The sequence below is a fragment of the Podarcis gaigeae genome, assembly GCF_964106915.1.
Source record: "Podarcis gaigeae genome assembly, chromosome: 4".
Lineage (NCBI taxonomy): Eukaryota > Metazoa > Chordata > Lepidosauria > Squamata > Lacertidae > Podarcis > Podarcis gaigeae.
Genome location: NC_139677.1, coordinates 88548745 through 88562742, shown reverse-complemented (window position 1 = coordinate 88562742; position 13998 = coordinate 88548745). Strand labels below are relative to the sequence as shown.

Below are 13998 nucleotides of genomic sequence, written 5' to 3'. Positions count from 1 at the left end.
GGAAAAGACCCTGATGTTGGGAAAGATGGAGGGCACAAGGAGAAGGAGACGACAGAGAACGAGATGGTTGGACAGTGTTCTCGAAGCTACCAGCATGAGTTTGACCAAACTGCGGGAGGCAGTGGAAGACAGGAGTGCCTGGCATGCTCTGGTCCATGGGGTTATGAAGAGTCGGACACGACCAAACCACAACAAAGCTGTTCTTAAACCAAGGTACCACTGTACTGTCAACTCTGGTTTGCAGTGGTTATCCAGGGCATCAAACAGAGAGCTCTCACCCATCACCTGCTTACCTGATCCTTTCAACTAGAGGAAGGATTAAGAGCATAAGAAGAGCCTGCTAAATCAAGGCAATGGCCCATTTAGTCTGTACTGTATTCACAGTGGCCAACCAAATGTCTCAATGGGAAGCTGCAACCCCACATGCTTAATTGAACTTGAGGCCGTCCGCGTGGGTCCGAGAATTGAAAGGAGGAGGGCTGGATTCCGCTCATGCCGAGAACCCCATCTCTTTTAAAATTCACTGCTGTTCTGTTTATTTGTTACTGCCACCTCCATGTTATAAGCAAGAGGTTGTAATGTACTTGTAAAAGGCTGTTTTATGGACTTGGAATTAAGTCTTCATTATTACTCACTAAACAGATGTCTGCGTGGTGAAATCAACTGCAAGCGGGGGGGGGGGGAGAAGTTGTTTTGTTACCTGCGTGTACCGGATTTACACATACAGAATTCTCACTGGGGCGTAATTCTGTCTCTGTTAATGGCAGGGAAAATAGAAGCAATTGCCATTAAAGAGCAAGTTGGAATGTGTTTCATAACATACTTCACAGCCAATCATGGTCTGGCTAAGTAGAGTTAAGTGCTTATTTTACTCTCGAGTTTGAATAAAACCTTTCTCCCTGCAGGGGGTTTCTATGGATTATTTATAAAATTGCAGTATCTGAACAACAATTACATTGAAATAGAGCACAAGAACTCCGAATATAGTGTTGGTAGAGAATTGTCTTTTCATTTGAGCCTAGTTATATAAATGCATGTGTTTGGATACTTTCTTAACCAGAATGACTAGCTGTCTTTTTCCATAATAGATGCAGGTTTCTGGAAAGCATTATTTCACATGTGAAAAATAAATACAAAGTGTGTAAATTACCGCTGTGTTTTTTGCACTTTGAGGTTGTTTTTTTTAAGGTTTTGTGGATTTTTAGCTGCATTTTATTGGTAACGTTATTGGCTATTATATAGTTAAATGGTAAATAAATGAATGCTTTATTCTATTTCTCTTTTTATTTTAGGCAGACACACAGATTGACAGAGAACACCAAAACTTTTACGAAGCGTCGTTAGAATATGTCTTTAAAATCCAAGAAGTGCAAGAGAGAAAAAAGTTTGAATTTGTTGAGCCCGTAAGTTTTTGTGGTTACCAAAGTAGAAATATAAACAAAGAATGAACCAATTGCACAACCCAAACTTACAGTATGTGATATATCATAATATATATGTATATGTACACTTAAACATTATTTTAATAGTTGTGTTACACTTCCTTTCTTGTAAGTTAGTGTGGCTTAAATTTCCTATCCTCAAAACTCTTTTCGTATCTATCTGTCTGCCGATGAGCTTGCCTGTATGTGAAAATCCTTCACATTGCAAAGAATTATGTGGTTGGTTTATTCTTCATTTATGTAGAGGGCCCAACATGTCTAGAAAGCCTTCCTAATTCTGCACTGAGGCTAGGTGCTGCAGAGAAAGAATTGTTATGACACGGAAGGGATCATTTCAGGCATAATGTTAAGCCATTGGCTGTGCTGAGATAAAGGCAAAGGTACCACTGACCGTTATGTCCAGTCGCGGACGACTATGGGGTTGTGCGCTCATCTCGCTCTATAGGCCGAGGGAGCCGGCGTTTGTCCGCAGACAGCTTCCAGGTCATGTGGCCAGCATGACAAAGCCGCTTCTGGCAGACCAGAGCAGCGCACGGAAACACCATTTACCTTCCCGCCAGAGCGGTACCCATTTATCTACTTGCACTTGACATGCTTTCAAACTGCTAGGTGGGCAGGAGCTGGGACTGAACAATGGGAGCTCACCCCGTTGTGGGGATTTGAACCGCTGACCTTCTGATCGGCAAGCCCTAGGCGCTGTGGTTTAGACCACAATGCCACCCGTGTTGGCTGTGTTGAGATAGCACATTGCAAATCCTGCAAACCATCATTCGAAGGATTGGAAATCAGCTTTCTTCTCATGTCTCACCACCACTCTATCCTCTGTCAGTATTGTTATCCTAATGTAGATGGCAGACCATGGCTTAGATCTGCTTATCTGCTTTTCTTTTTCCATCTGGTGAACATTCTCACTTCTGAGTCACATGGGTCTCTGGAGGCAGACCAGCAGGCCTCATTATGGTTTGTCAACTCAGATATCACACCAAGCCTGCACAAACTACAGTTGCAAGCCTACTTTAAATGTACATCATTGCTTCCAGAACTGACTTGCTGGCTGATCGCAAATGGTGGGTTTTTTTTTTTTTCAAATTCATACATCATGGCAAACCATCGGTCAGCTGCTTTCATTGTAGTTTAATGCGACGCCTGAACTAAGTCAGCTTATTTACCTCAGTAAGGAACTCAAAATTTGCTCCTGAGGAACCCTCAGGTTCCCAGGAACAGAGTTCTGGAAAACCACTGACTTAAACCTGCGGTTTATGCATTTAAAGTGGAATATATGGGTTAATTAAAGAAGGGAATTTATCAGAAGCCGTCAAAGGCCTGTTCTGAACAATAATCTCTGTTCCTTGAATGGTCACGTAAAAGTTTCCTCATCCAGCATGGAATGAAATTGCAGACAACTTGCCATCTATCTGCATGACATTTTAATGACTTGCGCTTTAGCAGTGTTGTCTGTGCAACACATGACATAACTAAAAAAAATCATAATGTAAAAATTGGCTCAGAATGCCTAACCAAGGCATTAGTCTTCAAACTTCAATAAATCTGTTTGACCTTTTATTAAAGAAGTAAAAGAAAGGGAGAGTATGGAAGTTATTAAAAAATATGGAACTGCTAAGGAAGGGCTAAGCAACATATGACTTTGATTGCCTCATCACGGCTGAAATCCTAGGCATACTTACCTGGGAGTAAGTTCAGTTGAATTCAGTGGGGCTTGCTTCACTCTCTAAGGCTGCACTCCTGTGCACACTTACTTTGGAGTATGTAAGCATACTTAAGTTGCTTACATAGAGAAAGCTAATGCACTCATGTCCTCCTGAGGTTTTCATAGGTACATGTTTAGCTACTTTGAGAACTGGTGGATTGAACAGATGAGACCAATAGTGGGTCCAACAGTCTAGAAGGCGGTTTCTGCACATTCTGGAGAGGGAAATGGGGTGCAGATGGGGCTCATCAATCTGGGAAGGCAGCCCATCTAGGAGAAGGAAAATTATGCTCCTAAACCTTCACCACCTTGTGAGACATCTCCAGGAGTAATAATAATGATAATTTATTATTTATACCCCACCCATCTGGCTGGGTTCCCCCAGCCACTCTGGGCGGCTTCCAACAGAATATTAAAATACAATAATCTGTTAAACATTAAAAGCTTCCCTAAATAGGGCTTGCTTCAGATGTCTTCTAAAAGTCTGGTAGTTGTTTTTCTCTTTGACATCTGGTGGGAGGGCGTTCCACAGGGCGGGCGCCACTACCGAGAAGGCCCTCTGCCTGGTTCCCTGTAACTTGGCTTCTCGTGGCGAGGGAACCGCCAGAAGGCCCTCAGCGCTGGACCTCAGGAGAAGAAAATGCTAAGGAGTAAAACCTACATAAATATGGAGCGGAGTCCCAAAGGAGGTTGGATGGCGCCTTGTACGCCTCCTTCCAGAAACTCCTGATTATTATTATTTTTTTACTTTTAGCAAGGAGTTAAGATATTGGACACAACTGCAGATTTTCAAAGCAAACAAAATCAGCTCAGATTTTCCTTGACGTTTGTGTGTGTGTGTGTGTGTGTGTGTGAGAGAGAGAGAGAGAGAGAGAGAGAGACGTAAAGAAATAACCCAGCTCCTCACTTTTTAGCAGCTGCTTTATCAAAAATATTTCCCGGAAAACTGTAGCAGCCGTTCTTGCTCTTGACCCTGGCAGAAGAAGTCCATTGCTGCTGGAATGGAATGGACACTATTTAATTAAATGCAGGCAAATTTGCGGAACAGTACATAGATCAGAGCAAATAAACAAGTGATTATTTTTTTTACACTTAAATACACAGATGCATGAATACTGGCAGGTAACCTGCATAAGTACAAAGTAAGAGTTTCATTGATGGTAACAGACATCTCTGTTAATATTTTGCTGGCTTCATTTATAAAGCTGGCAAATGTGGGTCGGACCGGTGATCTTTCTGGATTGGCTAATACATGGCTTTCCATCCGTCATTGGATTCCAGCTCCCATCAGCCACATCAATCATGGCCAATAGTCAGGGATGATGGGAGTTGTAGTTCAGCAGCACTTTGAGGCACCCTGATCTAGCCCGGTTCTGCCCACGTGAGTGAGAAGAACTCACATAGAGTTCTTCTCCAAACCAGCCACCTGAGATCTTTTTAGGGAGATGCAGAGAATGGAATCTGAGACCTTCTGCGTGCAGAGAGTCCTACAAAAGGGTCAATGCCTCTGCTGCTCAACAAATAGATGGAGAAGCATTTTGGCCACACATGAAGAAGAGCAGTGTTGTTACATGCCCCACATCACTGGATTTTGCAGTGTCTGTGGAAATGGCACACTTAGCTATAGATGATGGTCATCTCACACATCAGCTTTTAAAATTAGTGGCAGCAGAAGATTGAGGGCCAATCAGAACCATAGAACTGTAGAGTTTGGAAGACACCGCGATGCTCACCTAGTCCCAACCCCCTGCAGTGCAGGGATCTTTTGCCCAACGTGGGGCTCAAACCCACAATCCTGAGATTCAGCGCCTTATGCTGTACCAGCTGAGCTGTACCTGAACTTCAAACAATGGCTGTCCTTGTTCCCATTTGCAATTGAACTAGCTCTATTGAAAGGCACTGATGCTACATTTGTGTCTCTGTTGATTTAGTCAGCGATGACTCGTTCACATGCGCAGGCCATGTGCTGAAAGTACATGTTGTGTGAACCGACCCACGGTACAGCTAGAGGTTGAGGAGGCTGATTTCGCCCGGTTGTGCTTTTATCAGTTGCATGTTTACCTAGGCTCTGAATCACTAAATAAATCAGAGCAATAAATCAAAGCTTATGGTAGTTTAATGCAGCCCTAGCCATGAGGGTGAGTTAGCAGCTGAGCTATGAGGAGCAAGGGAAAATGACAACATCTGAAGCCCGCAAAAAAAAAGTCCTTTATTTATTTTTATGTAGTGTTGGTGACCCTGAGATTCTTTGGTCATCTCATTCTCACAGGAAGAAGATTGCACTTCCAGTTTGGATAGGGTAGGAATTTGACCTCTAGCCTTTAATTCGTCAAAAAGTTACTGTCTTCCTGGTTCATGTATTTATTTTAAAAATACAGATAGCTCAAAAGATCCTTGGTTATCCAGTCTTAAGTTGATTTTGTTGGTGATCTGGAATATAGGGATGAGGGGAGAGAATGAGAGATTGGTGTTTTCTAACAATCAAATGGGCCACGGTTTTGCTTTAAGGATAAGGGACCCTGAATTTTGCTTAGTGTTTGTTTTCTGCAGAGCAAAAGCATTTTAAACAGCTGCATAACACATTAATGGATTAGATTCAGAGTTGGTCCTACTTAAAGTGGGCCTGTTAAGCTCAATGTGACTTAGTCATGTGTAATTTGATTCCCATTGGTTTCAGTGGATCTACTCTTAAGTATTACTCTTCTCTCCACTAAGACAAGGAGAGTATAAGCATCTTGCTTCTATTTTTAATTAAACACAGTTTAGTGTTACATCCGAACCGTAAACTGCATCTAGTTAATCTATAAAACTATAGTTTATTGAAACACGTTGGCTTCATAAACCAAGGTTTGAAGTTGGCTTGTTTTGGCAAACCATAGTTAAGACTAACTAGGCGCAGTTTAGGGTGGAAATGTCACACTAAACTGTTGTTAATTCAAAATGGAAGCAAAACAGAAGTTTCTGCTCTCCTTGCAGCTGCACCAAGGAGGGGACTGTGCTAGCCTAAGACTTGTCTGGGCTCATTCCATAAGAATTATCCATTGTTTATTGTTGTGTCTGAATGCAGCCTGTAGAAGTCTGGCCAGATCTGACTTAAAGCACTAATTAAAAACAGCTGCATTTAAAACAAAGCTACCAATAAAAATCTCTCTCAGGGCCACAACTGATCTTATGCATATCAGGTAACATTACCCCCTGTTGGCCCTTTAAAAAAAAAACGGCAGCAGAAAAGCCACTTCCAGAGGAGCAGTTAGGTCTGGAATAATGATACTTTCCTTGCCATTTATTTGCCTAACTTCAGATTGCCCTCCCCAGGGGCTTTGCCCCATGTCCTGGAATTTGGAGTGGGTGGGAAGAATAATTGGTAGAATAATTGAGAAACAGCAGGGAGAAATAGTTTCGTTATTTGAAAGTATTTTAACCTTGCCCATCCTTGCCAAGGAGATCGCAGGGCAGGATCCAGTCAGTTTGCATTTAAGCAAACCTTTGCCTCCCCTGCTTTTACTGTCCAAAACACCACTTGGAACTGGTGTTTCCTTTCCCGAATTAAATTAAGTGGAACTTTGGGTCCTCAAATACAGTGTTTGGCATCCTCCCTGGGTTCCTTCTCTTCCAGGTGCCTCCCTGGCTCTCTCTGTTGCTTGAGGAGTCTGATGAAGAGCAAGGCCACAACTGCTGGGTGGAGAAGTTGGGTATTTGCTTATTGGGTGAATCACTGGTGAAGGCCATTCACACTTTGCACAGGCGCACTCAGTGAAGTCTGTGGACCTCGAGAGAATTCTCAGTTTTCACACCTTCCATCTTTCAGGCTAAAGGTGGGGGCCTTGAGGGTCAAACTAGATGCAGCAGAGACAATTGCAGTTGTTTGTCTGCCCTATTTGCATTTTGAACAGGAAGCTAAAGCTCCCTTTCTCCAAAACTCCCTTTCAAGCTGAGGTGGAAGGAAACTGCCATATTCAATGACATTCCTGCTGCCTGAGAGCCTCTGGAAATCTGAGACTGAATCCTAGTGAAGGCTGAAATGTTCCTTTTTTCTTTTTTTTCTTTTTTCTTTTGCTTCTATATATATAATTTTTATTAGTTTTTTTAACATATCATTTTCAACAGTAATTAAACATACTTTTACATCTTATTCAAATTTTTGACTTCCATCAATCCTGTCTGGAAATTTCCCAATCTAATCTCTCAGTATGCATTTCTTATCTTCCCTATTACATTTCAAACTCATAACCAATATCTCTATCTTTTTCTACTTTGTAACACTTCGTATATTTCTCCTTACAAAACCTCTTGTAGTCCTACTAGCGTAATTTGTTGATTACATTTGCTCTTCAAATTATTCATATACTTCTTCCAATCTTCTGTACATCTCTGGTCCCACAGGTTTCGAATCCTTCCTGTCATTTTTGTCCAATTCTGTATAGTCCATTAATTTCATCTGCCATTCATCTTTCGTAGGAATTTCTTCTTGTTTTCATTTTTGGGCTAACAATACTCGAAGGCTGAAATGTTTCACGTGTGTTGAGAAATATTTCAAACCTCTTAGCACACACTGAGCATCTCTGCATCCCAGTAGATTATCTCCAGCAGGTATACTAAGCAGTACATAAGCAGCTTTGAACATTGTACACACTGACCACATGGGTGGGTTGACATATACACCAGCACTGAAAAAACAAAACCAAATATGTTTGGGGCTGTGACACCGGAAACCTTGCTTGCTCAAACAAATAACTTGTATTAACTTTCGGTATAGGGAATTGAATGTTTCATGTTAAGTTGGACATTGCTGCCATCTAGTGCCAGTAAGTCTTTTTCTTCAGTACAGAACAGGTTTGTTTTGTTTTTTTAATGATAGTAATAACAAAGCAGTTTTTGATCTGAAGGTGGCAGCAGTACTTGAATAGTGAACAGGTGTGCCTGGAGGGTATAATAGCAAGATGGGCTACCAGGAGATTCAGAAAGCTTGGTGTTTGCATTTTTTGGACCTTCTGCTGGCCCTGGAGCATTATTAGGAAGACTGAAAGGTTTACTTGACAGGTTTGCCCGCAGATTAAAAATCAGGCCTCTGTTTAAATGGCAAAGCAAACTAAGTAAACAAAACCTCTTTTGCAGTTTGTTCTCTTGATAGGTTGCCAGATACATCACCTACATCATCCCTGGGCAAGATTTGATTAAAACTAAATTTAAAGGCAGCCTTCCCCCCGCCTCGGAGTTTGCTGTTAGTTTTGAAAATAATAATAATAATAATAATAATAATAATAATAATAATAATAATAAATACCCCCACCCATCTGTCTGGGTTTCCCCAACCACTCTGGGCAGCTTCCAACAAAATATTTAAAATACAATAAAACAGCAAGCATTAAAGACTTCCCTAAACAGGACTGCCTTCAGATGTCTTCTAAATCGAAATGCACATTTTTAAATCCACTCATCTCTCAGGCTCCTGGCTGTGTGCATCTTTCTCGTTTGCACCTTTTCTGTCCCTGTTTCAAACTCTCCTGTGTCTTTCCTCTTTGTGCCTTTGCTCCAGTCCATCTTCCACTCCTTTTCTTGACCCGTTGTGGTTGTAGACCATGGGTGTAGCCAATCAAGTAAATCAACAAAAATAACTCAGGTTCTCCCCCCTCCAACATGAAGCCTGCCATGCCCCCCCCAAAAAAACACACACACCATAAATCCTGGCTACGCCCATGTTGTAAGCAGTTGGCAAAATGGCTGAAAGGGGCTTCACCAGCACTATAAACCACCCTTGGACATTACAATAACAACAACGTACCATATTTTCACTCTATAAGATGCACCCGACCATAAAACGCACATAGTTTTTAGAGGAGGAAAACAAGAAAAAAAATCTCTCCTTCTCTGCACAGCGCCTCTCCAGCAAAGCAGGAGGAGGAAGGGAGCCCCTTCCATTTCTCCTCCCGCTTCGCTGAAGAGGCGCTGCACAGCTCTCCTTCTCTGCACAGCGCCATTTGCTCCATAAGACGCACATACATTTCCCCTTACTTTTTAGGAGGAAAAAGTGCATCTTATGGTGCAAAAAATACGGTATGTTCTTCCCATTGAAAGTAAATTCTCCCCTCTCCAAAACTATCCTAAGAGTTCTCTGCTGCATGCCTGTGTCATACGTGCATTCATGTGTGCGTGCCCCAAACAATGTGGGCCTCAAATATCTGAAAGAGCGCCTCCTTCCCTTTTGATGAGTCGATTGATTAAGATCGGTGGAGGACACCCTTCTGCCGCGTGTGAATTTTTGCGGGGAAGCAAGCAGCTCTTGAGAGGGCCTTTTTGGTGATGGCCCCAAGAATGCGTAACACCTTCCTGACCAAAGTATGCCTGGCACCGTCTCTTTACAGCTTCTGTTGTTTGCTGAAGAGACATGTCTTTTCCATGGCCCTTGAAATTTACTGATTTGGGAATTCTCCCTGTAATGCTTTGCATGGAATTATTGTTCTGGGATTGTGGGTGGTTTGTGTTTTTTTACTGTTTTAATTGTGTTTTATATGCTGTAACTTGCCCTGGGACCTTCTGGTGAAGGGCAGATAAGGAATACAATTAATAACGGATGTTACATTTTTCTTCCCTTTCAGCTTTTGGCCTTTCTTCAGGGATTATTTACCTTTTACCACGAGGGATATGAGCTGGCCCAGGAGTTTGAACCATACAAGCAACAGCTGCAGTTCAACTTGCAGAATGTAAGGAGGAGTGGCATTTATCACAGCTTCTCAGATCACTGAACTCCAGCGTTAACGAAAGCCTTGCTCTGTTGCGAGGCTAAAATCTCTTGAAAACAAATCAAGGGAGCTCATGCATAAATGCAATATGCTTCATTTGTATTGCTTAGTCACGCTGATTTCCACCTGCCTGCCTTGGGTGGGGAATCCAGTTATCGATTTCACGTCTCTATGCTTTGAATTAGTACAACTTGCGCTGCTCCCAGTTCAGATAAACAACCCCCATTCGGGATGTCCAGTAGGTTAAGCAAAAGCATGTATAAACCCTGCCCTGTGCACAGAGGTAGACAGGCGGCGTCACACTAGCTCAGTTGGTAGAGCATGAGACTCTTAATCTCAGGGTTGTGGGTTTGAGCCCCACTTTGAATGGGGAGGACAACTCTATGCTTAGCCCATTCAGTTTTGGAGCCAAGCAAGGCCCAATTTTCATGATCAAAATCAAATACATTTTGCATATTTTTCTTTCTTTAGCTTGCTTTTCTTCAAAGAAAAGAAGAAGCTATTTTGCTAGACATGTGGAATAGGATAGAGCTATGCAGGCCATAGAAGCCCCATCCCAGCCAAAAAAATGTTTAAAAATAAAAATCCAACGACCCTTTGTGCTCCCGAAAGCCGGAGCCATTGCTATCCGTAGAATTGCAGCATGCACCCAGTCCTGCTCAACAAGGGGCTGAAATAACAATACAGTGGTACCTCGGGTTAAGTACTTAATTCGTTCTGAAGGTCCGTTCTTAACCTGAAACTGTTCTTAACCTGAAGCACCACTTTAGCTAATGGGGCCTCCCGCTGCCACCACGCCGCCGGAGCACGATTTCTGTTCTCATCCTGAAGCAAAGTTCTTAACCCGAAGTAATATTTCTGGGTTAGCAGAGTCTGTAACCTGAAGCGTCTGTAACCTGAAGCATCTGTAACCCGAGGTACCACTGTATTAATAAAAAGTGAGTGTGAAGCTGAATCACTGATTCAGACAGAGTGCAAGGTGCAGAGAAAATGAGCTTCGTTTTAGACAGGGCTGGGAAACCTCAGGACTCGGGAATCAAATGCAGCCCGCCCGCCCCCCAGGCCTCTCTTAATCTGCCCCACAGAATTTTCTCTGTGCCACACCCCTCTCCCCAGACCACATCCCTCGCAACCCTACATTGCACCCTGAGCACTTGTCGCTCAGTGTGCCTGATGTCCGATGTGTCAGAATGGAGAATAGAGAAAGGTGTGTTTAGAATGTAGCCCACTGTACAGAGGTGAAATTTGCTTCTGGCCCCTTCCAGCAACAGCATAGGCCCTCGGATGCCTTCCCAGGTGAGGTGTGAGGCTGTTCAGAAGGGACCGTGAGCCTTGGGATGATTTCAAATGACCAGCACTACCGTATTTTTCGCCCCATAGGACGCACCGGCCCATAGGACGCACCTAGTTTTTTTTGGGGGGGAAATAAAGGGGAAAAAATTATTCCCCCCCCCCAGGTGCGCTGCACTAATCCTGAAGCTTGGGGCGTGCGGAGCTCAGCGGCCCCAAGCTTCTGGGTGCCGGCAAGGTCTCCGCTAGCCGTGGGAGAGCTGCGCGGCTCTTCCAGGGCTAGCGGAGCGTTGCGCTAATCCCGAAGCTTGGGGCATGCGGAACTCAGTGCGCCCCAAGCTTCTGGGTGCAGGCAAGCTCTCCGCTAGCCCTGGGAGAGCTGGGTCTCCCACGGCTAGCGGATAGCTTCCTGAAGCCTGGAGACCCCCCTCGCTCTCCAGGCTTCAGCGAAAGCCTGCATTCGCCCCATAGGACGCACACACATTTCCCCTTCATTTTTGGAGGGGGGAAAGTGCGTCTTATAGGGCGAAAAATACGGTAAATCTTGGCTCCAGATCTAAGGAGATGGCAGCTTGGGCAAAATGTCTTCAGTGGAAAACACATACAAGCACATCTGGCGTGGGTCTGCCTTTTGGCCATTTCCCAGTGGTCCTAATCCATGCTGTTGGGTTAACAAACGGAGGTTGCATCTTCTTCCTCTTCCTCTTGTCATGGTCTGCCCAGCAATGCCATTCTCTGGTGCTGATGTTGCCAGCGCTTCACATAATACCGTTAATTGGAAATGCTCCCCCAGTAAGAATAGTTTAAAGGGAGAAATCTTTGGAAGCAAGCAGTTGATAAAGCGAATGACCTGCAGTCAGAATTTCAGAACCTCTCTGCAAATCCAGCCTCTGTGAAAAGTACAGAATTAAACTTCCGCCCTTAACATCCAATACTGTAGGCGGTTAGAGATGGAAGAAATTTGGATAATAAAAGCCATCTTCTATCCAGATTACATAGTTGGTTAGGAGTGGTTTCTTTCCTTTTTAAAAAAATTCCCTGAAGGCATATAAGCTCCTAATAAGTGAAGTAAAGTGCCCACCTGTAGGAAATTTATTTATTTACTTACTTGACAAGATTTATGTTTCAGTTAGTAAGGCTTGAGGGTGTGGATAAGGGGCTTATAAACCTCTAAGTAGTTTACATAAAACAATATGAAATATTCATGAGAAAATATTGATAAAGATCAAACGTTAAAAACTACTGGACATAGTCCAATTCATCAATGCAAGTTCAATGCAAGTTTCAAGGAGCCCAAGGCATCAATTAGCAGCTTTAAAACAAATATGCACAACAAAATGACTTGTGTGGGTAACAGAAATTGCTGAGTTGTTCGCTCAAACCTTCAGGTTCTGCATAGAGGTGCAGTGCCGACGTGAGGCAAAGGATTAGTAAAATGGGGGGAGCAGAATATGGTCCCTTGTGGGAGTCACCTCCCACCTTTATCTCCCTCCCCAAAAGAACCGAGGCAAATAAGAAGGTTAGGGAGGGGATAAACGCATTAAGAGCAATGTGATTAAGATTGTAAGTAAACCCTTGACTTTTTTTAAGCACCAGGGGTCACTGTTGCTTCACGACATGCAGCACGTTCCTTCTCTGTACTCTTGTCGTCGCTACTCTAGTGGTGCAGGGCAATTTTTACTGTTCGTAATATGCACTGAGCCCATAAGTTATTTAGCTAAGCCACTTAATAAGTTTCAAGGGGGGCTTCTAGCCACGAGCGTGCATCAGTTAGATGCACCAGCTTCAGTTGCATGGCAGGTGATTCCATGCCCCTGTTGGACTTCTGAAAGTATCTGTGCTTGCTGTTGAATTTTTGCCGCACAGGAAAAGGGGTGCCTGGGGGTAAGCGAATTTGACTTCTGCTAGTTACACAACCTGTCGTCTTTCTGGCGCGCGTTCCTGCATCTGCCACGTTTTTGACAAATCCACTACATGTTCTTTCTGGAACAGAAAGTCTTTGTTGTTGCCATACCCAAGTCAACAAGCATTAGGTGTTCTCACAATATCTGAGTCTCTTGCAATCCTTTAATCCTTTTATTCCTGGACATCTCCTGTAGCCTTGGCAGGTCTAGTACTATCCAGTGTAGCCTATGATAGGCTCTTAAAAATGTGTTCAAGGCTATGCACGTCAATGTGTTCAAGGCTATGCATGTGTTGAGTTAAAGCGGACTGCAGTTCTAAATAGCCTCCCGCTTGATTTCAACCCCCCCCCCCACTGTTTCTAGTAGGAGCATCGTAGGAAACATTTGCACTTTTGGACAAGCACTGATTGGTACAATGGACAGGTGCAAGAGGAAACAGGGCCACCTACACCATTCGGAGTTGCAATGTCCCTTTCATGCATCCCCAGCTCCCTCCAACCCATCCGTGAATGAACACATTGCCAAAGCAACTTCAATTAGTGTGACCACTCTTTAGTGGGCATGTAAGGTAAAGGTAAAGGGACCCCTGACCATTAGGTCCAGTCGTGGCTGACTCTGAGGTTGCGGCACTCATCTCGCTTTATTAGTCGAGGGAGCCGGCCTACAGCTTCCGGGTCAGGTGGCCAGCATGACTAAGCTGCTTCTGGAGAACCAGAGCAGCGCATGGAAACACCATTTACCTTCCTGCCAGAGCAGTACCTATTTATCTATTTGCACTTTGACATGCTTTCGAACTGCTAGGTTGGCAGGAGCTGGGACCGAACAACGGGAGTTCACCCCGTCACGGGGATTCAAACTGCCAACCTTCTGATCAGCAAGTCCTAGGTTCAGTGGTTTAACCCACAGCGCCACCC

The 13998-nt window shown here is 43.7% G+C and overlaps 1 protein-coding gene across 1 annotated transcript in view; it reads left to right on the top strand.

Annotated features, from left to right (window-relative positions):
- Positions 1 to 13998, top strand: part of ARHGAP42 (Rho GTPase activating protein 42) — a 168458-nt gene that overhangs the window by 105913 nt on the left and 48547 nt on the right. Inside the window, exons 6-7 of the mRNA XM_083736395.1 lie at positions 1293 to 1403; positions 9747 to 9851. Coding sequence (XP_083592521.1) covers positions 1293 to 1403; positions 9747 to 9851 — 216 coding nt within the window. The remainder of the gene's footprint in view (positions 1 to 1292; positions 1404 to 9746; positions 9852 to 13998) is intronic.